General features: G+C 42.3%; 1 protein-coding gene across 1 annotated transcript; it reads right to left on the minus strand.

Annotated features, from left to right (window-relative positions):
* Positions 1–13546: 13546 nt before the first annotated feature.
* LOC308255927 (sodium/hydrogen exchanger 9B1-like) lies at positions 13547–14202 on the minus strand (the record flags this gene model as incomplete). Its single annotated transcript, XM_080683788.1, is given in 2 exon segments — positions 13547–13740; positions 13743–14202. Coding segments are annotated over 2 exon segments (654 nt in total).
* Between the last annotated feature and the right edge of the window lie 11367 nt (positions 14203–25569).

Genomic DNA, 25569 nt, shown 5'->3' on the forward strand with positions numbered 1-25569 from the left:
GAATATCCTGTTAATTACTTGACAGAATTTCACAGTTTTATTTGTAAGCGTTTAGAAAATAAAATATTATATACTATAATAGATTAGAGCAGAAAATGAATACATTCCTGTCTTTACCAAAATTTTAAGTTCTGATTTCTACAACAGTGAAGCAGTGCTATTGGTTATTCTCCAGCAGAGGGCACTAGCTGTTTGCCTCATAAGCATTAAGACAGGCTCCAGGGGGTCAGGGGTTATAGGGAGCAAAGGAAAGAGCTGGAACCTCCTTTAGATATATAGTTGTTGAGTCAGGACATAACAGTACTTTTCAGGACAAAAGGCATTGCTACTAGTTTGCTCTTCCTTCATTGTCTTTTTATTTTCACCCCTTGGAATGAGACAGTTTCCTTAATCAGTTACTTTCTCTGGGAGAATGTGTACAATTTCAAAAGAAGGAAAATTTAAAAGCCACACATACATTCTTTTCAATGAACTAAGCAGCTTTAAACCCAGATTTCTGAAGTCTTATTTGATTCTCTCCAAATATATTTAGTTTTGCTCTGTGGCCATGGCTGGGGTCAAAATGGTTGTTATTCCATAATCTTTAGAAAAATGATTTCATTTTTCAAATGCTTACTTGGAGAAGAGGTCTCTACCTCTCTTAGCAGTGACCTACTTTTCCAATCTGGAGGATGATAAATTCAATTTCTATTTCTGTGAGAGATTTTAATTTGATAAACAAGAAAGGCAACTGTGGTCATGTTCCCTATATCCATCTTCTGTGCCTTGCTCATGTTTCTGAACTCCTGTGGCCATCTGCACATCCTTCCCAGTTAAGTATCTGCCTGAAGATATTACAGAAAGGTAGCAGCCAATTGGGAAGTCTGAGTTCTGTAGCACCTGGCAACTTAAGAATGCACACTCCTGCAGCCTAAAGGCAGCCACCTGGGCCGCTGGGTTAGGAAAGGAGCATTTGCATCTTAGCAGTGAAAATGCACAAGGGGGTGGCCCTCAGGGGACTGTGGGTGGCCTTTCTGTTCATGTTTCTATGGAAACCATCCACAGCAGGAGATGACAGCTTGGCCATTCTAGACCTTGGGTGAAGAAGTGATTCAAACCAGGAGACAGAGCAGACTGTAGAGTTGCCTCAGACTTTGTGCCCCTCCCTCCTCCCTCTCCCTCCTTCCTACTCTCTCTGCCCACTTATTAATGGAAATAAAACAGAGTTTGGAATTTTGTCAGGTGAGCATTTGTCATTCTGCGGAATCACTTCAAGTTTCATGTGCTTTTAGATTGTTTGATAGTGAAGAATGGCACATTTTATACCTAAGATTCAATCCACAAATTGTTTTCTTGCCATCAAGAAGTAACTGGACAAAGGAAATGTGTGTTGCATTGTATGTAATACAGGATGCAAATAAAACATTAGAGAGTTTACTCCTGCACAGACAATAAAAGGATTAATTGCATCTGTAAATACCTTTAAGAAGAAACATTTAAGAAGAAACCAAGTATCCTATATAATAAAACCCTAATATGCAAATCGACCAACTGCAGAACGCCTGGTCGTGATGATGCACACTGACCACCAGGGGCAGACACTCAACTCAGGGGCTGCCCCCTGTGGTCAGTATGCTCCCACAGGGGCAGCGCCGCTCAGCCAGAAGCTGGGCTCACAGCTGGCCAGCACAGCAGTGGTGGCAGGAGCCTCTCCCGCCTCTGCTGCAATGCTAAGGATCCCTGGGGGGGCGGGGAGCAGGCCTAAGTCAGCAGGCAGACATCCCCCAAGGGGTCTCAGACTGCGAGGGGTGCAGCTCCCCCCCCCCCCACCCCGTGCACAAATGTTGTGCACTGGGCCTCTAGTCTTTAAGAAGAAATCAAGTTCAAAATTGGGGAGAGCAAGGGAGGGTGTTTTCATCATTCCATATAAGTATTGTGAACTGTAAACCATAAGGTAGAGAGGTTGGGCCTGGATCAATTACTGAAAAGAAATAACAAAAATGCCGAAACCGGTTTGGCTCAGTGGATAGAGCGTCGGCCTGCGGACTGAAGGGTCCCGGGTTCGATTCCGGTCAAGAGCATGTACCTTGGTTGCGGGCACATCTCCAGTGGGAGGTGTGCAGGAGGCAGCTGATCGATGTCTCTCTCTCATCGATGTTTCTAACTCTCTATCCCTCTCCCTTCCTCTCTGTAAAATATAAATAAAATATATTTTAAAAAAAAGAAATAACAAAAATAACTAAGTTCCAACAGTTTTAGAGTTCTAGAAAGAGTCCTAGAATTTTCAAAGTGCTCTTACAGAAATGATCTCATTTTAACATAATGATTATGCAGCAGGCAGAATGTGAGATTCTTCATTTTACAGAGGAGTAGTGTCAATACCCTATATACAATATATCACATCTAATAAATAATCGGGAACCCAGGTAATCTGACTATTGGTCTAAAACTTTTGAAAACAGCTGCCTACTTCCCAAATGACAGTACTGACATCACAGGTGAAGTTATTTTTTGGACAATTTAGACTAAAAATAATCCAGTATTTTTAGACCAAATTATTAAGATAATCCTTATGGGTTTTTACTTATTACATAAATGTCTCTCACAGATAATGAACAATGGGGAGTAAGAAAGCAATCACAAGATCGTATACTTCCAAGCTATTAAAGACAACATTCATTTATTCAATTTATATTGAACAACTACCACGTGCTAGCCACTGTGTGAGATGGTAGGGATCCCATTATAATGTGGAGGGAAAAGGGGGCTCTATGAAAAGTACCCTCACCGGGTGATCTGATAACCACTTCTCAACTGGGCGGGGTAGCCAAACGCCAGGTATGTAATTATTTAGTGAAAGGTTAATCTTTGCCTTAAGCAAGCCCTATCCATTGTTTCTGTGCATCTCGTTTTGAAATACGCCGCCACCACCGTCAAGAGAGCACAGAATCTTAACTATCCTGAGATCCAGCCCTGCCTTGCGGTTTCCCACCAGCAGAGGCCACGGTGGCCGCTTCTCTATCACTCTCCCGCCACTGCGGAGCAATCAGCTACCGCTCTGGGGCAGATGCTGTTGATGCCTCACTCACTTTCCCTGAACAGGTGATAAGATCACATCTACCAGGTCCCACCTACTCTTCCTGAGCACTTTCTCTGGACCCCCAGGGCCATAACAGCCAGGGAGCGGCCCTCTGCCCAGGAAGCAGCCCCTGCCTCCACCCCAGTTTGATTCCCTGGCCTGAAATCGCGCCTGCAAACCTCTGTGGCCGGTGCCTCCTTTATCTCAGCCCCATTCACACTCTGGGTTTCCTGACCGCCCCCCCCCCCCCCCACACCCGCGGCCCCGACCTCCGCCCAGCCAGGATCTCTGGACAGGACTCCAGTCGTCTTTATGGATAGACGTGGGCATTGCTCTACTTTCGAAAGGAAGGGTACAAAAATTGGGGAGGAGTGGGTGGCCCGGAGTACACCTGGCCCAGCTGGCAGCAAGGACAAGGGTGCCTGGAGTGGCCGCGGGCCGGGGACTCAGCTCCCGCCTCGGGGCGCATTGGCTCCTCCCAGAGCCAGAGCCAGGCCCTTCTGACCCGTCTGCCTGCGTAACCAACCACGGGCAATGGGTCTCGGGTCACCGGAGTCAGCATCTGCGCAGCCGGCCCTCCCTGGTCCCCAAGGTCGGCTTTCTTGGCCTCTTTCATACTTGGCCCCTGTGGGTGCAGCAGCAGCCTGTTCTCTCAGCCTGTCCTCACTTCTCAAGCCGGCAGGGAGGGAACACAAGCGCAAAGTTCCTCCAGCCACGTCCTCTGGGTCAGCGTGGTGAGGCGTGGAAAGTGGACCAGGACGCAGGACGCGGGGTCGCTCAGGCCCAAGAGGCTGTTAGCTGCGGCCAGGCTGGCGAGGGCTCCAAGTTTCCCCGCCCCCCTGCCTCCCTGCCCCCCCCACCCCCTCCACCCCCTCCACCCCCTCCACCCCCGATAGAAAGGCAGGGGTGGGGCGGGGCTGTGCGTCGGGGGCGGGACCTGAGAGCGCTGGAGGGGCCCAGAGGGCGGGGCTGGCCCGGCGGAGGGGCGGGGTCAGGGAGCCCTGGAGAGGACGGGGAGTGGGGCAGCCGTGTGGCTTGTTTAGCCTTTGGGGGCCGTTGGGGGCCGTTGGGGGCCGTTGGGGGCCGTTGGGGGCCGTTGGGGGCCGTTGGGGGCCGTTGGGGGCCGTTGGAAGGTGTGGTCTCGGACCCGGGGGCGGAGTCACTCACCTGACCGCGTTGTGCAGCTCTGCGGGCGGCAGAAACCCACGGGCACCCTGGCTGCCAGGAGCGTGGCTCCCGCGCGTCCTGCATAGAGAGGGTCTGGACAGGGCGCGCGGGGGGTGGGCTGGGAAGGACGGGGGTCCCCTGGACGTGCAGAAAGTGGTTTGGGGGGGAACCAGCGGGTGTTTCCAGTGAAGCCACGTGTCAGCCTTGTATGATCTCTTTTAGAAAACTGGAAAGCAGACTAAAATAATCTTCATCCGGAGTGGGCTAGGGCGGCAAGCGGACAGAGGATAAGGGGTGCCGCTCCTGAAGGCAGCCTTGAATGGGGCGGTGGGTGGTCTGTGATGATGTCACTGGAGTTCCCCTGAGACGGGATCGCAGGGAGAGGCCATGGGCAGCAAAAGGAAGCTGTGGTGTGTGATTCTCAGGTGAAAGCAGCTGAGAAAGGTGGGGCCTGGGCTGTGGGCCCTCTAGGGCAGGCTCTGGCCATGGAATGTGGAGTCGGCTCCGGCGGGCTCTCTTCTAGAATTGAGGGTGTCCTATACCTTTTTATTCTCTTGCTTTAGAGGACAGGGCCGGACCCAGCAGGTGGAAGCTACGGGAAGGGCAATTTAGATTTACCTGAAGGTAAGCATGCAACTGCCCAGCGGTAGTGAGCACCCCGTTCCTGCAACCGGGGTCCTGTGCCACAAAGGCTGCACTTATGGTGGCAAGAGCTCGGGTTTGGAAATGGGAGTCTCTGCTTATGGGTCTGAGTTGGTCACTTAACTCTCTAAGCCTACATTTCCTCATTTCTAAAATGTTGATAAGAACATTCTTGCTACCTCATAAACTGTGGCGGAGGTTAAATTTGATAGCAGCACGTGAAAGTGCTTTACACAGTAGTGATGATGGCTAGAACTAACAATGCTGACTCCATCCCAGAACTCTAAGGGGCTTCCCACAGGCAATTCCTTCAGTCCTCACATCAGCTCTTTGTGGTGCATATACTATCCTCCCTTTGCAAACGGAGAGCTGGCTGCTGTGGTTTAGGTAGCTGCAGAATCAAAGCTCGAGTTGATGCACCCTGACTCCAGAGCCCGTGCTCCCAGCACTGAGCTGTAGGACCTAAATCCAGTGCTGCTGCTTTTGTTCCCAGCATATTGCAGCACCAACTCCAAATTTGGGCAAGATACTGAACTACGTTTCTTCTCATTCCAGCAGTAAGATTTGCTAATTCTAGCAACTCTACCTACATGGTTATAGTTTAATTTCTCTGAACCAGCAATAGTCTTTTTACCTATAAGAGAATCCTATCAATATGCAAATATCCCTTGGGATGGTCAGAAGATTACGAAAAGGTGCCTCATAACAAAGGCAGACCTAAGTAAAAAGACCATAGAGGAGAGCTGGTGAGGAGGTGATACTGAACAATTTGCCTCTCAACTAGAATTCTGAGTTGTCTATGGTGAAGGACCAGTTTTGGTTTTTCTAAAATTTCCTATCGTGGACTGACATTTTTGTAAAATATTAGGAAAATGATTTACTAGGAAAATGACATGAAAAAACAGACATAATACAAACCCAGTTTTTAAAATTAAAGATGGCACAATAAAACGGCATTTTATTAACTATTATTAGATAAGAGGGACAAGAGAAAAGAATTTTAAATTTATACATATTATGAAAATAAGTATATAGGGGATATAGAGAATCCCTATTATATATTTTGCCATTGCACAATTGTGCTTCTTAATTTATCTAATATCTTTTAAGGTTTGTGACATGCCTTCTAGGGGGTAAGATATATCGAAATGACTTATATTTTGTTTTAAAAACTCAGAGAAACTAGTCTCATAGTTGTTATTGCAATGTAAGAGGAGATTTTAAAATAGCTTCAGCAAGTTCAAGATAATTCATTTTTAACTTTGACCCAAAATAAAACAGGTGATGCTATATTTTCAAAATTCATTTCAGTCCATCAGTACCTGCTCCACAATTTATCTTGTAAAATTATAGTTACATTTCAATTTTATAGAAATTACCTTTCAATGAATACAGAGCTATGATTTTCCAACCTATGGATCTTCGATAAATGAAAAAAAAAACTTTAAATCATTCTGTCAAATTCATAAGATATTTACAACTTCTCAGTTTGGCAATCTTATATAATAAAGAGGTAATATGCAAATTGACCATCACTCCAACACACAGGATGACTGCCCCCATGTGGTCAAAGATGGCCACCCTCATGTGGACACAAGATGGCCACCTCAAGATGGCCAGCAGGGGAGGGCAGTTGGGAGGGACCAGGCCTGCAAGGGAGGGCAGTTGGAGGCAATCAGGCCTTCAGGGGAGGGCAGTTAGGGGTGACTGGGCTGGCAGGGGAGGGGAGTTGGAAGCGACCAGGCCTGCAGGGGAGGGCAGTTGGGGGCAACCAGGCTGGCAAGGGAGGGAAGTTAGGGGAGGGCAGTTGGGGGCAACCAGGCTGGCAAGGTTGGGCCAGCAGGGGAGGGCAGTTAGGGGCAATCGGGCCAGCAGGGGAGCAGTTAGGCATCGATCAGGCTGGCAGGGGAGTGGTTAGGGGATGATCAGGCAGGCAGGCAGGCAGGCAGGCGAGAAGTTGGGACCCAGCAGTCCTGGATTGTGAGAGTGGTCCCAGATTGGAGAGGGTGCAGGCTGGGCTGAGGGACACACCCCTCCCCCCATACATGAATTTCATGCACCGGGCCTCTAGTGATAAGATAATCACAATGATAGTCATTGTTAAAATGTCAAAAATCTGTATAGCAGTTCTTCCAAGCTCCTAACTTGTGTTTTGACCTTTAGTCATATATTTCTTGGCAAAACATGTTGCCATCCTTCCTTGTATGGAAGCATAAGCATCTTTAAAGATATTGAAGATAACAGAAAAATGAGCAAGACTATCCAGTTTACACTTAAAAATATTAAAACCAAGCTAGTTTCTTGTGTTGTAGAAACATGAAGAATTTGTGTTGTAGTTCATTCTTTCACAACTTTTCCACCCCATAAAGATCCTAACACAACATGCAGTACCAGTTACAATTCAACTTCCATGCTATTACATTACAAAGGACTAATCTTAAATTTACCACATTAGGTTTTGCTGCGTCACTGAGCATACTTGCTGGTTCTGCTGACATTTTTCATAGCAAGTCTTTTCTCCATGAAGAAAGTTGTAAACTGATTCTAGTTAGTTGCAAGCTCTCAATCTGGGAACCCAAAATGTTTTCTTCTCACGCAGTTGTGCCATCAGAACAAACTTCTACTTCAAACTTAAATTCCAAAGTTGTCACAATGTAATCAGTCCTCCATAGTTTTATTCAGTTCAGAGCTGGTTGTGTTAATAATAAAGCTGGAAAAATTTGTATCTTTTCAATATGTATCCTGTTCAAATTACATAATACTAAAAAACTGTCATTGGTAGCAGTATCTGTGCAGTAGTCAAGTTGCAGTGAAAAATGAGTAGCTTTATATAGTCTATGAGTTGGGCTTATACCTTAGTAGCCAGTTCCAAAGCACATCAGATTGGAAAGTGGTACTTGAATTCTGGGTTTCACTCATTTCTAAGTAAACACCCCAATGCAATCTTTTGACCCAGCAATTATAAATGGCTTTTTAGTCTTAACCTAAAGAACAATTCTAAATCAAACCCCCAAAAGTGTTAATATTTACCTCTGTAATACCAAACATCTGTTTCCATCTGCCTTTTTATTCAAAACTCTCAATTATTTTTGTTTTGAATTTGATAAGTAAACCTCATTTAATATCCAGTTGAATTAATGACTTCATTAGTCAGTGCTTTTCCACAAACTACACTATGGTTTTATCACTGTGCCATACAAATTACTTGCCTAATGTAGCTACCAAATATGTGTAGCTACACATATTTAATATAAATATGACATTTATATTAAAAATCTTAATTAAAAGCCAAAATGATTCTAAAAACAAATTATCAGTGAATCATAAATGCATACACATTGGTTTATGTTGGTTTATGGCTGCCAAACCTAAAAAGACACACATTTGAAGGAAGTCCTTCTATGCCCAACAAGTACACAGCTTGTGCCACATGTCCCCCTGAGGACATTTGTCTGGAAACATTTTTGGTTGTCACAACTGAAAGGGCAAGTGCTACTGGCATCTAGTGGGTAGAGGCCAGCGTTGCTGCTAAACATCCTACCATACCCAGATAGTCCCCACAACATAGACTCATCTGGCCCCATATGTCAGTAGTGTGAGGCTGGGAAACCATGATTTAGTTATAGCTTTAAGCATTCTTCTAAGGTAACATCTTCATGGAGATATTTATAGAAATTGCTAATCCCGGGTATTTACTGTATATAAGTACTTTCCAAAATCAATGAAACGTTTCCAGTTTCCTGAATAAAGTCTATTAGTATACTGTGTAATAAAATATTAGATATGTAGAACTACCAATTTGAGTATGCTGATACTCATATTTTTAGTAGTTTTTAGAGAAGTAGATTATAATGTTAGTTTTACAATTTTCAGGTGAACATTCTGCTAAAAAAATGGTTCAGGAAACACACACTTTTCAGTTAAGAAGGCATCGGTACACCTGAATAGTACATACAGTCTAAATGGACACCAAGTTATTATTATTGTCTTTTGATGTGGTGACCTGCAGTTAATGCTGGCGTTAGCTTTTGTCTCATATATTTCATCATCAGATTGACCACTCAGTCACAGCAGAGCCTGCATCAGTTTCATATTTACTGAAGAGTTTTCAGGTGGTGCCAAAGTCTGAGGAGCTGCCTTCCTCACAAATTGTATAACTTCATCCACAGACCAGTGTGGAGGCTGTGGTGGAACCTTGCTTCAGTACTCTGAGGTCAGCTCCATCTTAAACTGGGACTTCGCTTCTCCTCAGAGAGAATCCCAGGGACGGCTAAAGAAGAGCCCTCTCCCCTTTCACATGTGCTAACAGGCTGTGTGCAACTTGCCTGATGCTGTACTGGACCCAGCTCCAACATGGAATGGAAACTGTGGGCACTTGCTCTAATTTTAGTTTGACCGAAACCCCAGCTACACTTCTATATGTGGACTATGGAAAATAGGACTTTGGAAACCCAGAGATGCAATTCCACAGAAATAAAGCTTTCTAGCATATCTCATCCTGCCACAGCAGCCTCTGGAAATGCTTATTCCAGGGGCACCCTAAGAACCCCACTCCCACAAGCAATGGGGAGAGAAGAGGCACGCTTTTCCCTGTAACACTTCTTGACTGAATGGAAAACTGTCCATGGTAGAAATCAATGACAGTGTATTTGGCGGTGGTGATGAGCTTGATGTGGTTGACACAGGCTGAAAATCATTCCTTTGGTAAAGGTAAAAGTTTATGGAATTTCTCCAGGCTGGGCCTGGACAGGTAGTTGGTTGAATAAGCAGGTTTTGCCAAAAGCCTTTGCTCTCAGGCATGAGGGATGTCATTTCCTTCTGAAACAGTAGTTCTGCATCTGATGGGAATAGCTCTATTGTGAGTGCTCAGGGGAGAGAGGAATAACATAAGGTGGAGGCTTCTGAGAATGTCATTGGGCACTTCTGTTTCCTGATGTGTCTCTTTTGATGATTTATTTTTTTATCTTGAGAAAGTGTTTTTCACTGAAGGAAGATGGACAGAGTATGTTCCCACCAGAGGAGGCAGCAGCCACGTCTTCTCTAGGGAGGAATCCATAAATGGGTGTGTGTGGCCTGCCAGTGTGCCCCACCCCTGCGGTCCCATCAGGAAGTGTGGGCAGCGGTGGGACTCTCTTCTGATCCCAGTGAGCACTAGAGCTTCCCTGTTTCCTTCCAGAGACACAGACTGCAGACGTCACTGCAGTGGTTGGCTCAGCAATGCCATCCTTGACCAAATGGCAGGCCAGCGGCTCTGTCTAGCAACTTTACACAAGTTGAGATGTAGGAGAGCTCTTCTCTAGCCATCAAATGTGATTTAAACTTTATCTCCTTCAACACCTGCAAAAGTTGCAGTGTATATCTGTTGGAAGCCGCCCATTGCCTTCACTAGCAGAGAGGTGTGGACAAGGAACTCAGAAGGCTGGTTAACCTTGAAGGCTCTGAAAGGTCAGAGCCAAGCACCCACTGTTTAGTTGAGACAATGGTAGCTGAAGCAACTTCCACCTTTTGGTCTTATGTAAATCCTTACTGATGGGCTATCATTGGAATTGCCTGCCTAAGGGCTATGGGTGTATCCCAAAACCTGAATAAAAGGGATTGCAAGACCAGAGCAAATTGGAGTCCTTCTTGAGCTGGGCTCCCGCCTGGCCCCCAATATTTCCAAATTAATATTTTTCTAGTCCCTTTCATTTGTGTTCAGCCTCTTCCAGAGCCTGAACCCTGAACCTGAACCCTGAACCACAGGGGATGTGGGGGGACACTCACATATATCACATGAGGGTTATTTCTGTTTATTGCTTCAAGTTTCATTCCTACTTAAATTATTTAAGACTGTTTTGGGCAATTCCTCCTTAAAGAATGTCAAAGTTGTGACCTCAAATCCACCTATAGTTCATAAGCGAGACATTGGCAATGATGACGCATTCATCTGGAATCCCAGGGAAAGCTGAAGTAAAGCATCCTCCCTTCACATGGGCTAACAGGCTGTGTGTCTGAGGAACTATAAGTCTCCTAAAATCGTTTCTGTTGTCACTACTGTCCAGTGTTAACTATAGCACCTGAAATCCCAATGGCTGTGGCAATACATGCTGAAGCAACACAGTCAAGGTAACATGCTTCCCTTTCAAATCAACCTTGAAGTTGTTAGCTAGAGGCTTCTTGGACTGTGTGAAAGGAGCACAGGAAAATCCTGTGCAAAGGAGACAGTCTTGATTGTCCTAATACTTTTTAAATTAATTTATTATAAATAACAAGAAAGGAGCAAAGGGAAGTCAGACATCATAGGCATGTTTCCTGCAAAACATTGGGGAAAGGGGACTGGACACGGGAAGACAGACACATGCCCAGTAAGGTTGGAATGACATAGGGAAGGTACTTGTCTGTCAATCACACCTGGGGACAGAGATGGTTGGTCAGAAAGGATGTGTCCACTGCAAGCACACAGAAATTTGGGACATACAATCCCCTAAACAAAGAAGGCTGTGCTCTTATGCTCTTGGTTCCTCTTGGCATGCTTAGCTTGTGCTTCACATTTGGCTTCCTGGCATTCTCTCATGTGACCATGACTATGTGGACCCCCCACACACAATGGCCCAATGGACTGCAACTTGCCCAATTACTGGACCCAGCTCCAACATGGAATGCAAACTCCACACTGACTCTAATTTTAGTTTGACCGAAACCCCAGCTACACTTCTAATACATGTGGACTATGGAAAATAGGACTTTGGAAACCCAGAGATGCAATTCCACAGAAATAAAGCTTTCTAGCATATCTCATCCTGCCACAGCGGCCTCTGGAAATGCTTATTCCAGTAGTACCCCCAAAATCCCACTCCCACTAGCAATGGGGAGAGAAGAGGCACGCTTTTCCCTGTAACACTTCTTGACTGAATGGAAAACTGTCCATGGTAGAAATCAATGACAGTGTATTCGGCAGTGGTGATGAGCTTGATGTGGTTGACACAGGCTGAAAATAATTCCTTTGGTAAAGGTAAAAGTTTACAGAATTTCTCCAGGCTGGGCCTGGACAGGTAGTTGGTTGAATAAGCAGGTTTTACCAAAAGCCTTTGCTCTCAGGCATGAGGGATGTCATTTCCTTCTGAAACAGTAGTTCTGCATCTGATGGGAATAGCTCTATTGTGAGTGTTCAGGGGAGAGAGGAATAACATAAGGTGGAGGCTTCTGAGAATGTCATTGGGCACTTCTGTTTCCTGATGTGTCTCTTTTGATGATTTATTTTTGTCATTTTTATCTTGAGAAAGTGTTGTTCACTGAAGGAAGATGGACAGAGTATGTTCCCACCAGAGGAGGCAGCAGCCACGTCTTCTCTAGGGAGGAATCCATAAATGGTCCATTTTGGAAGGCATAATCCACACAGGTGTGTGTGGCCTGCCAGTGCGCCCCACCCCTGCGGTCCCATCAGGAAGTGTGGGCAACTGTGGGGCTCTCTTCTGATCCCAGTGAGCACTAGAGCTTCCCTGTTTCCTTCCAGAGACACAGACTGCAGACATCACTGAGGTGGTTGGCTCAGCAATGCCATCCTTGACCAAATGGCAGGCCAGCGGCTCTGTCTAGCAACTTTACACAAGTTGAGATGTAGGAGAGCTCTTCTCTAGCCATCAAATGTGATTTAAAGTTTATCTCCTTCAATACCTGCAATAGTTGCAGTGCAGATCACATAAAGGCTCTTTCTGTTTATTGCTTCATTTCATTCCCACTTTCAATTATTTAAGACTGGCTTTGGTAATTCATTCTTAATGTCAAAGTTTTGACTTCAGATCCATTCGTAGTTCATAAGAGAAACACATTCATCTGGAACTCTAGGGAAGGCTGAAGTAAAGCCCTCTTTCCCTCTCCCCCTCCACATGTCCTAACAGGCTGTGTGTCTGAGGAATCTATAAGTCTCTTAAAATTATTTCTTTTTTCACTACTGTACAGACTTAACTATAATCTGGTACCTGTAATTCCAATGACTGTGACAATACATGCTGAAGCAATACTGTTAAAATAACATACTTCTCTTTTAAACCAACTTCGAAGTTGTTAGCTTGAGGAATCTTGGACTGTGTTAAATACTGTGAAGGAGCACAAGCCCTAGTGTGTTAATAAGCAGAGCTCCATTTGGAGCTGTGATCAAGATGGCTAAAAATGCTATTGTCATCACATCCTTCAAATATGGTTCCAAGTGGGGTGAGCTGATTCTTGCAGTTTCTAGAGCCAGAGGACCTAACACAGCCTGGACTGTAGTTTTGGGAATCCATGAGAGAGCCATAAATATTTTCTCCTTAAAATTAAAACCAGCAAAAGACATCAAGAAAAATATAAAAGAAATTTAAACCAATAATGCCAAACTCATACAAGCAATAGAAATACTAATAGCATCTAATTTAAGAGCCACAACAGATACTTCCAATCCAACCAAACCAAAAAGAAGGGGCTGAAAAATAGCTCATGCAAATGAAGTAATTTTTTGGACTCCAATCTTATCTGTGGTCCAATTCACTCCTACAATGAAAGTCAACATTAGTGTGCATAATTCTCCAGCTCCATGTATACCAATGCTATTGCTGACTAAGATGGCAGAAACACACAAACTCAAAATCAGGCATGCTTTCTTCATTGGAAGATTTGTCTGATCTTAACTTGGAAAATATCGAAGAAAAATTCCCAAAAATGTTCCTAGTAGCACACAATAATTACGTTCTGAAAAGAAGTTAGGAGATTATGAAGTATGCCACCTGTCGAGAAGACTATGCTTATGAATGTACTGGATCCAGTGATAGCCATGATGTCATCCAAACTGCTAGCAGCTATTAGTAAGGTTGGAATGCCTTTCTCAGTACCATATCCTTCTCCTTGCAAATGTAGCATGGAGGGACAATAGCAGCAGGAGGGACAGCACCTACCACAAAACCTAAAAGAAACCCCCATTCCCCAGGAAAATTCATAAGGAAGAGGGAAATAACAGCAGTCAAACATGCCTCCATGAGGCATGGACCCATAGACAATCTTAAACAAACTCTTTTCAAATGCTTCAAAGCGTGTGGATCAAGTCCAAGTCCAGGTTTTATTAGGATAAGGGAAAGGGCAGTATTTCTTGAAGTTGAAGACCACTTGTTACTAATATGGACTCGCTCACTGATATATGGAGCATTCCTAATGGTAAAACCAGCTAATAACATCCCAAAAAGAGGTGGAAGTGGAAGCACTGAAGTTATTCTAATGACTTCCAAGAGTTTTCCCCCAATTAGGTAACAATAAAAGACAATGAATAGTCCAAATAAATTTTCATCAGGGCAATGGACAGACTTGAGATTGACCAGACTGTAAACCATATCATAAAAAGTAAAACTCCAGGAAATCCGGCAGGAGTAGCAGGGGCTGGCAGACCAGGCTTTCCTGGATAGGGAGCACTACGGACACTCCCTGGGCTGTGGGACTCTGGCACAAAGCCCATGCAATCTTGGAGGGGAGAGCAGCCTCTTCTAGGAACTCATCAACACCACCACCCAGAAAGGCCTTGGACACTGCCCACGACCCGGCAGCCACTCCAGCCAAAATCCTGCTGCTCCACCTGCAGACCTGCAGACCATAGGACCTTCACCTCCAAAGGTGCACAGTTCCTGCATCAGTAAGTGTGACTTCCCCTCTCCCCAGCAGCAGACCTCCGGACACCACAGTCACACATTTCCAGCTGTGCAGGCATCCTGAGCCCACTGCTCCACAGGAAGTTCGTGGGTGCTACTGTGAGCCCCTGCTGGGTGTGCTCTTATACAAACAAGGGCGCACTGCCCCAGCAGTAGAAATTTTGAATTCCCTCTTCCTGGATACCTGCCCACAGCACCTTAGTCGTGCAGCTTCAGTGCCCTCAGAGTGTGTCAGTGCACCCTGCTGGCAAACGCACCGTGGGTGTTCCTGTGAGCCTCCACAGGGTGCACGCGTATCCAACCATGGGTGCAGCAGCAAAAACTGAGTCTTCCCACCCCACAGCTGCAGACCTCTAAACACCATAGTCGTGGTTTTCCAGCGTGCAAGTCTCCTGAGCCCACCGCTCCACAGGCAGCTCTTGGGTGCCACTGTTTCAACCAAGGGTGCAAGGCAGCAAAAATTGGGATATCCCCCTCCCTGGCTGCTGACTTCTGGACACTGCAGTTGTGCCTTTCCAGCACACAGGCCTACTGAGCCTGCTGCCTCATAGGTGGCTCCTGGGTGCCTCCTTGAGGCCCGGCTGGGTGTGCTCATATCCAAACAAGGGTGCACGGCCCCAGCAGTAGAAATTTGGACTTCCCCCTTCCTGGCTGCCTACCACAGACAACATGGTTGCATGGTTTCAGTACACAGGCCCCCTGAGGCCACCACCCCATCAGGTGACCCCCGGGTGCCTCTGTGAGCTGCCACTAGGCACGCTCGTATCCAACCAAGGGTTCAAGGCCCCAGCAGCAGAAATTCGAACATCCTCCTTCTCAGCTGCCAACCTCTGGTCACTGCAGTTGCACTGATCCAGCATGCAAGCCCTCTAAACCTGCTGCCCCAGCAGGCAGCCCCTGGGTGCTTCTCTGAGCCACCGCAAGGCACAACCCTGGCTGCTGGCATCCAGTCCCCGCAGTAGCACTACTCCAGAACAAGGGCCTCCTGAGCCCACTACCCCAGGATATGGCTCCTGGGCACCTCTGTAAGCAGCCATTGGGCATCCATATCCAACCAAGGGTCACATCCTCCAAAGCAGAAACTGGGACTTTTCCCTCCATGGGGCCGGTGGCACACCACAATCACTCTGATCCAGTGTGTGAGCCCCACAAGCACATATCCCTTGCAGACAGCTCCTGGGCATCTCTGTGTGCTGCGACTGGGTGTGTGCCTCTCCAACCAAGGGTGCACGGCTCCCTCAGTAGGATCCATGACATCCCCCTCCTGGCTTTACTTACCTCTGGACAGCCTGCTACTGGATCCTGAACCCCTTTCATGATTCAGAGAGGGAAATCACTTTGGCTAGAGTCCCACTGCCTCAATCACAGACTATGAGACACCTGCCCCCCCGCCCCCCACTGTCATGGGCTTCAGGCCCCTCGTAGTGAGTTGCAGAGTGACACTAATCCAGCAAGAGTCACACCATATTGGCCAAAGTCACAGTTTTTAAGCCTCAGTTCCCAAGACTCCTTCCTCCCAGGACATGGACTCTGGGAACCCACAGTGAGCACATAGCAGTGAGACCTCAGACAACCTTTAACACAAGAGCCAGAGCCACAATCACATCCAAAACAGCTTGCACAACAAAGCTGGAGGTGAGTCACATTGCTAACCCATGACGAGACTTCATCCACAAATAAAAAACTAACATTCAAGATCCAACTACATCAAGAGAACCCAAATAGCTCAAGTAGAAAGCTCTGATAGATTACCAAGCCCAGGAGACCTAAGAGATCACACCAGTAGCACCACTCCCAAAAGAACCTGGGTAGCAAAGCAGTTGGATCTAGGGCATAGAAACAATTAAAACATTACAGCAAAACATGACTAGACAAAAAAGCAATCCCCAAAGGAAAGAAAAAGAGGAATCACCAGAAAGAGAGTTAAATGAAATGGAGGCAAGTAACATGTCAGAGAAAGAATTCAGAGCAGGGGTGGGCAAACTTTTTGACTCGAGGGCCACAATGGGTTCTTAAACTGGACCGGAGGGCTGGAACAAAAGCATGGATGGAGTGTTTGTGTGAACTAATATAAATTCAAAGTAAAGGAGCGGAGGGGAGAGCAAGAGAACCCTCCGCTCTTTCGGCTCTGTGGGCCGGATAGAACAGCCAAACGGGCCGGATCCGGCTTGCGGGCCGTAGTTTGCCCATGGCTGATTCAGAGTAATGGTTATAAGGATGCTCAAACTGCTGGATGACAAATATACACAACTCAATGAGAATTATAAGGAGCTGAATGAGAATGTCACCAACATGAAAAGAAACCAAGAGGAAATGAAGAATGACATAGCTTCAATAAAGAACACAATGGAAGGCTTAAACAGTAGACTAGAAGAGGCTGAGGACCACATCAGCAAATTAGAAAACAGGGTAGGAAAAAACACACAAACACAGCAGCAATTGGAAAGAAAACTTAAAAAGCAAGAGGAAAGCCTAAGGGAGCTTTGGGACAACACAACACAAAACAAAACAAAACAAAACAACATCTGCATAATAGGGTTACTAGATGGAGAGGAAGTGAAGCCAGGAATAGAAAGCCTGTTTGAAGAAATGACAGAAAACTTCCCTGATATTGACAAGAAAAAAAATACGCAAGTCCAAGAAGCACATAGAGTGCCAAACAAGATGAACCCAAAAAGACCAACACCAAGACACATCATAATTAAATTGGCAAACATCAACAACAAAGTTAGAATTTTAAAGGCTGCCAGAGAGAGACAGAAAGTTACCTACAAGGGATCTCCCATTAGTATATCAACTGATTTCTCAACAGAAACATACCAGGCCAGGAGGGAATGGAATGAAATATACAAAGTGATGCAAAGCAAGGGACTGAATCTAAGAATACTATACCCAGCAAGGCTATCATTCAAAATTGAAGGTGGGATCAGAAGCTTCACAGACAAAAAAGGGCTAAGAGAGTTTATTACCACCAAGACAACAATGCAAGAAATGCTAAAGGGACTGCTGTAAAAAGAAGAAACAGAAAGGCAAGAAGAAACACAAACATTAAGAATAAAAATGACAAGTACTTATCAATAATATTAAATGTAAATGGATTAAATGCTCCAATCAAAAGACATAGGGTAGCTGAGTGGGTAAGAAAACATGACCCATATATTTTCTGTGCAAGAGACCCACCTCAGAACAAAGGATTCACACAGACTGATAGTGAAGGGATGGAAAAAAAATTTTTAGGCAAATGGAAATGAGAAAAAAGCTAGGTTTGCAATACTTATATCTGACAAAATAGACCTCAAAGTAAAGGCCATAACGAGAGATAAGGAAGGCCACTATGTAATACTATAGGGAGCAATTAAAAAAATATATAACTCTGGTAAACATATGCACTTAATTCAGGAGCACCCAAATACATAAAACAACTTCTGGAAGATATCAAGGAAGAGATCGATAGCAATACAGTTATAGTAGGGGACTTTAACACCCCACTAACACCACTGGATAAATCCTGTAAACAAAAAATCAAAGAAACAGCAATCCTAAATGACTTACTAGATCAGATGGACTTAATTGACATCTTCAGAACATTTCACCCCAAAACTACAGAATATACATTCTTCTCCAGTGCACATGGGACATTTTCAAAGATAGACCACATATTATGACACAGGCAAAGTCTCTTCAAATTCAACAAGATAGAAATCATAAGCATCTCTCAGATCACAATGGCATAAAACTAGAAATCAACTACAATGAAAACAATGCAAAAAAAAAATCAAAAACACTTGGAGGCTAAATAGCATGCTATTAAACAATGATTGGGTTACCAAAGAGATCAAAGAAGAAACAAAAAGCATCCTCAAAACAAATGACAACGAAAACAGAACAATCCAAAATCTATGGGACACAATGAAAGCAGTCCTGAGAGAAAAGTTCATAGCTCTACAGGCCTACCTCAAAAAACAAGAAAAACTGGTAATAAATTATCTAACCTTGCAACTTAAATTAGAAAGAGGGCAACAAGAAAAGCCCACAGTACCCAGAAGGAGGGAGATAAAGATCAGAGCAGAAATAAATGACATAGAGACCAAAAAAACAATACAAAAGATCAATGAAACCAAGAGCTGTTTCTTTGAAAGGATAAACAAGATTGATGAACCTCTAGCCAGGTGCACCAAGAAACAAAGAGAGAGGACCCAAATAAACAAAATCAGAAATGAAAGAGGTGAAGTAACAACTGACCCCACAGATATACAAAGGATTGTAAAAAATACTATGAACAACTCCACTGCAACAAACTGGACAACCTTGATGAAATGGACACATTCTTAGAAAAAAATACAAGCTTCCAAAACTCAATTTAGGACGAATAAAAAAAAACAAAACAAACCTGAATAGGCTGATAACTACTGATAAAATTGAAACAGTAATCAAAAGCTTCCAGCAAACCAAAGCCCTGGACCAGATGGCTTTACAGGGGAGTTTTACCGAACATTCAAAGAAGAACTAAAACCAATCCTTCTCAGACTATTCCAAAAAATTCAAGAGGAAGGCACACTCCCAAGCTCTTTCTATGAAGCCAGCATTACCCCAATTCCAAAGCCAGATAAAGACACCACAAAGAAAGAGAATTACAGGGCAATATCCCTGATGAACATAGATGCTAAAATCCTCAGCAAAATTCTAGCAAACTGGATCAAACATTACATTAGAAAGATCATACACCATGACCAAGTGGGATTTATTCCAGGGATGCAAGGCTGGTATAATGTACGCAAATCAATAAATGTGATACATCACATAAACAAATTGAGAGACAAAAATCACATAATCATATCAATTGATGCAGAAAAGGCATTTGACAAAGTCCAACACCCTTTTCTGATGAAAACACTCAGCAAAGTGGAAATAGAAGGTCATACCTCAACATAATAAAAGCCTTATGACAAACCTACAGCCAACATCATAATGGGCATCATAAAGACTAAAACCATTTCACTTAAGAACAGGAACAAACAGGGATGCCCACTTTCCCCACTCCTGTTCAACATAGTACTGGAAGTGCTAGCCACAGTGATTAGTCAAGAAGATATAAATGGTATCCAATTTGGAAAAGAAGTAAAATTGTCATTATTCGCAGATGACATGATATTGTACATAGAAAACCCTAAAGACTCCATCAAGAAATTATTAGACTTAATAAATGAATTCGGCAATGTAGCAGGATACAAAATTAATGCCAAGAAATCTATCGCATTTTTATACACCAATAGTGAACTTACAGAAAGATAGATTAAAGAAACAATCCCATTTACCATTAAGATACCTAGGAATAAAGTTAACTAAGGAGGTAAAAGACCTCTACTCAGAAAACTATAGGACATTGAAAAAAGAAGACATAAACTGATGGAAGAACATACCATGTTCATGGATTGGTAGAGTCAACATCATTAAAATGTCCATACTACCCAAAGCAATCTATAGATGCAATGCACTCCCCATTAAAATACCAACAGCATATTTCACAGACCTAAAACAAATTATCCAAAAAATGATCTGGAATAAAAAAAGACCCGGAATAGCTGCAGTGATCCTGAGAAGAACAAAGTAAGAGGGATCTCAATACCAGATATCAAGCTGTATTACAAAGCCACTGTTCTCAAAACTGCCTGGTACTGGCACAAGAACAGACATATAGAACTATGGAATAGAATAGAGAACCCTGAAATTGACCCAAACCACTATGCTCAATTAATATTTGACAAAGGAGGCAAGAACATACCATGGAGTCAAGACAGTCTCTTCAATAAATGGTGCTGGGAAATTTGGTCAGATACATGCAAAAAAAAAAAAAAAAAAAAAAAAAAAAAAAGAAAAGAAACTAGACCACCAACTTACACCATACACAAAAATAAACTCAAAATGGATAAGGGACTTAAATGTATGACAGGAAACCATAAAAATATTAGAGGAATCCACAGGCAGCAAAATCTTAGATATATGCCAAAGCAATTTCTTCACTGATACTGCTCCTAGGGCAATGGAAACTAAAGAGAAAATAAACAAATGGGACTACATCAAAATAAAAAGCTTCTGCATAGCAAAGGAAACCACCAACAAAACAATAAGAAAGCCCACTGCATGGGAGAACATATTGCCAATGTTATCTGCAATAAGGGTTTAATCTCCAATATTTACAGGGAACTCATACAACTTAACAAAAGGAAGCTAAACAACCCAATCAAAAAATGGGCAACGGACCTAAATAGATAACTTTTCGAAAGAAGACATAGGAAGGCCAAGAGACATATGAACACATGCTCAAAGTCACTAATCATCTGAGAGATGCAAATCAAAATGACAATGCTGTACCATCTCACACCTGTCAGAATAGCTATCATCAACAAATCAACAAGTGCTGGCGAGGATGCAGAGAAAAAGGAACCCTTGTGCACTGCTGGTGGGAATGCAGACTGGTGCAGCCACTGTGAAGAACAGTATGGAGTTTCCTCGAAAAACTAAAAATGGAACTCCCATTTGACCCAGCAATCCCACTTCTAGGAATATATCCAAAGAAACTAGAAACACGAATCAGAAAGGATATATGCACCCCTATGTTCATAGCAACACAACTCACCATAGCTAAGATTTGGAAACAGCCTAAGTGTCCATCAGCAGATGAGTGGCTTAAGAAACTGTGATACATCTACACAATGGAATACTATGCTGCTATAAAAAAGAAGGAATTCTTACCATTTGCAACAGCATGGATGGAACTGGAGAGCATTATGCTAAGCAAAATAAGTCAGTCAGAGAAAGATAAATATCACATGATCTCATTTGTGGAATATAATGAACAACATAAACTGATGAACAAAAACAGATCCAGAGACAGAGAAGCATTGATCAGATGCTCAAAACTCAGAGGCAAGGTAGGGGAGGGTGGGGGGAAGGGGGAGAGATCAACCAAAGGACTTGAATGCATGCATATAAGCCTAACCAATGGACACAGACACCAGGGGGGTGAGGGCATGAGTGGGGTGATGGTGGGGTTGGTGGTGCAATGGGACAATAAGGACACATATGTAATAACTTAATCAATTAAAAAAAAGAATTTTAAACTGTTAAAAAAAAAAGGGAAATTCCATTTGTAATACAGTTATTCAATCTTCCTTGTGGAGGACAAGCACTTTTTGTGACCTGTGGTTTTGTTTCCTCTGTTTCTGAGAAGACTAGTTTCCTCCGTTTCTTCATCTTCTCCAGTATTACCTATCATCTTTGAGGATCTGAGGAGTTACAGATGATTGGATGTTTTTATCCTCCAAATGTTCATTTTCTAGTTCTGTGGTGTTCATGCTGTGAAATGGAGAGGTAATTGTAGTGATCCATGTAAATTTTAAGGGTTACAGTGACTATCTTGTTAGGAGTCCTCTTATCAGATGTCTGGTTAGCTTCCAGGCCAGAGTGTCTTGCTTCCTTCCGGTGGTAGCAGTGGTGACAGGGGAGATGACTGCGGCTACAGCACTGGCTGCTCCGCAAATCCTTAAAATCATGTTTTGAAAAGATCTTTGGAAATGAGAAAATGTCAGACATTATCTGAAATCTTTGCTTACCCCAAAGTCATGAACAGATGGTATTGCCTTTGTGTTTTATTTCCCACTTGTCTTTGGCTAATATGTAGAACACAATTGATTTTTATGATTGACCCTGATCCCATGACCTTGCTAAATGTTATTAATTCTAGTAATTTTAACAATGGATTCCTTACTGAGGATTTTACATAATCATGTAGTCATATTGCCTGCAAATTAAGCAGTATTATTTTGTTATTATTTTGTTCTTTCAAAAATTTGTATTTTCTTTTTCTTAACTTACTACACTAGCTAAGGATCTGCTGTACAATGTTTAATAGAAATAGCAAACATTCCTTGTCTGTAATCTTAGGGCAGTGTGTCTCAAGCTGAGCTCTACTGAAATTAGGGCAAGATAATCCTTTGTTGTGGAAGCTATCCTGTGTATTATAGCCCGTTTAGCTGCATCCCTGACTTCACACACTAGAGGCTAATGGCATCCTTGCACTCCCCAGTAGTGACAACCAAACATGTCTCCAGAGATTGCCACATGTCCCCTGGCAGACAAAATCACCCCCCAGTTGAGAACCACTGTTAGGAAGAAAATGTTCAATATATCACCATTCAGCATGACATAAGAATTCTTTCCAAATTATACTATGAAAAATTTCAAGCATAGAAAATATTACATTGAATACTGGTATATCCACCACCATTCTACCATAAATATTTTACTGTGTTTGGTCTGGTGCAAATTTATCCATCTATCAATGTTTCTATGCATTTATCAATCTATCTTATTTTTAAACACATTTCAAAATAAGTTATAGACACCAGTACTTTCCCCTAATGTTTCACTATGTATATAATTACCTAAATTTCAATATTTATTATTCACAGATTTTATTTTTATTTTTGGGCAACATTTACATATAATGAAATGCAGAAATCTTAAGCAAACATTCACGTAGTTTTGACAAATGCATTCATCTTTCCTGAATGTCTTTTCAAGTCTATGCCCATTTAAAAAATGGGTTGTTTGTCCTTTTAATTAGTGAGTTCCTTTATATATCCTGAATCTGTCTTTTGTCAAATATGTGCTTTACAAATATATATTTTTTCCTGACATATGGTTTGCTTATTTGATTTCTTAATGATCTCTGGATACACAGCCGTTTTAAATTTTGTTGGTTAATTTATTATTTATTTTCTAAGCATTGTTGTTTCTAAGAAATCAGTGCCCATTTCCAAGTCACAAAGCTATTATTTGTTTTCTTCTGAAGGCCTTGTTTTAGGTTTTTAAATTAGCCTTATTATCCATTTTGGCTGAATTTTTGTGTATCCTGTGAGGGGGTCAACTTTTTTTTCCCCATCTGGACATCCAATTGTTCTAGTACTATCCATTCAAAGTTTCTTTTCCACATAGGATACTTTGGCACCATTCATTCTAATTCAACATTGTTCTTTTTTTTTGGTAAGATTATTTTAGATATTCTAGATTCTTTATATTTCCATATAAATTTTATAATTAGTTTATCAATTTCTACCTAAAAAGCCTACTGGTATTATGATTTGGATTGCATTGAATCTATAAATTTGTGAAAAACTGACATCTTGCCAATTCTCGTCCACCCATATCTTATTATCCAGAAATATTGTATATCTATACATTTAGCTAGTCTTTAATTTCTACCAAAAATATTTTGTAGTTTTTAGCATATGTTTTGCATATATTTTGTTAAATGTACTCATGAGTATTTTGTTTCTTGATGCTATAGGAAGTGACAGAATTTTATTTTCCAATTGTTTGCTATTAATAAAAATATAATTGATTTTTATGTAATCTTGTTACAACCTTGCAAATTATCTTATTTTAATAGCTGAGGATACCTGAGGCTTTTCTCTATCAATAATCATGTAATTTGCAAACATAGTCCATTTTCTTTTTCTTTTCTTTTTAAAAAATATTTTTATTATTTTAGATAGAGAAAGGGAGAGAGATAGGAACATTGATGACAGAGAAATATCATTGATCGGCTACCTCCTGCATGACCCTTACTGGGGAGAGCCCGAAACCAGGGTATGCACCCTGACCAGGAATTGAACCATGACTTCTTGGCGCCTGGGTCGATGCTCAACCACTGAGCTACACCAGCTGGGCAATTTCTTATTTTCTAATCTTTATGCTTTTTCTTGCCTTTTGCATATATGGTAAAATGTTTAATTTTATAAAAATTCACAAATGGGTATTGAACTTTGTCAAATGTCTCTTCTATAAGAAAAATTTAAGCTCCTACTAAAAGCTTGTGCAGACAGAACATCAAATTTGGGAAATAGTGCTTACTTATTCAATCTATCCCCTACCCACAACCACCCACCATGACCGAGGTGTACATGTGGATTCTGAACAAGACCACCACCTGGCTAATAAGTGACAGAGACTTACAGGGCTCAGACACAAACCTCCCGATGTTCAAGCTCCTGTTCTTTCATCAGCACCATGGTGGCCGCAGAGTAGTTAAATATAAGAATTCTCATAGCAATGCTTTTATTTTTTATTTTTATTTTCATCAATAAAATGCAACATACATATTATACTGAACAACAAAAGCTGATGGGACAAAAGAATCATTAACTTTTAAGGTGGGAGACAACATAAAACATTGGCATTCCTTGTGACATACCATTTTTCAATTAAATCACAGTTTTAGAAAATAGTTGAAAAATGCCTGAAAGAAAACATGTTATTTTAAAGTTAAGGCGCATATGTATGTAAACCTACTGAAAATGCTTGAAAGAAACATTTCAATCCATGTTATATAATTTTTTATTAAGTGATATATTTATGGAGAAGAGTTGAAAATGCCTATCAGAAACTAGGAACTATTCAATCCTACAATTTATAATCTTTCAGGCATGTGATACATTTGTGAAAAATAGTTGAAATATGCATGATAAAAGAAGGGTCATGTTAATCTAATCCTACTTTTCAGTCATTTGCGATAGAGGAAGAGCAGTTGAAAAATGCCTGCAAGAAGAGATGACTATTAATCCCTACACTTGAAAACCTGCATCCCAGTACGGTTAAACACACAAGACAATGACCAAGGGACAGGAACTCTCTCAAAGCATACCAGATGACAGTTACAGAGTATTTTTGGCTTCAAGCTTTTGCTAAAAATATTTTACATTATTAAATGTATATTATTAAGTGTACACTGAAAGCTAACTGAAGTGACAAATAATAAGACTCAGGGACAGTTTGTAACAAAAGTTGTTAAAGTCCATTAATTTTTTCCCAAGAAAGGCAAGTGAGGTAGTTTATACTGTGTATACATTATAAAGAAATGAACATTCCAGTTTGTTTGAAGGTCATTCACTCCAAAAATTATATCCCCAAGTGAGCTGCTTAGCAAAGGGATTCTCTTTTGCAGAATAAAGGACAAAGTGAGCCAGTTCTAGTTTTTTTTTTTTTTTTTTTTTT

This window comes from Plecotus auritus, assembly GCF_963455305.1.
Source record: "Plecotus auritus genome assembly, chromosome: 8".
NCBI lineage: Eukaryota > Metazoa > Chordata > Mammalia > Chiroptera > Vespertilionidae > Plecotus > Plecotus auritus.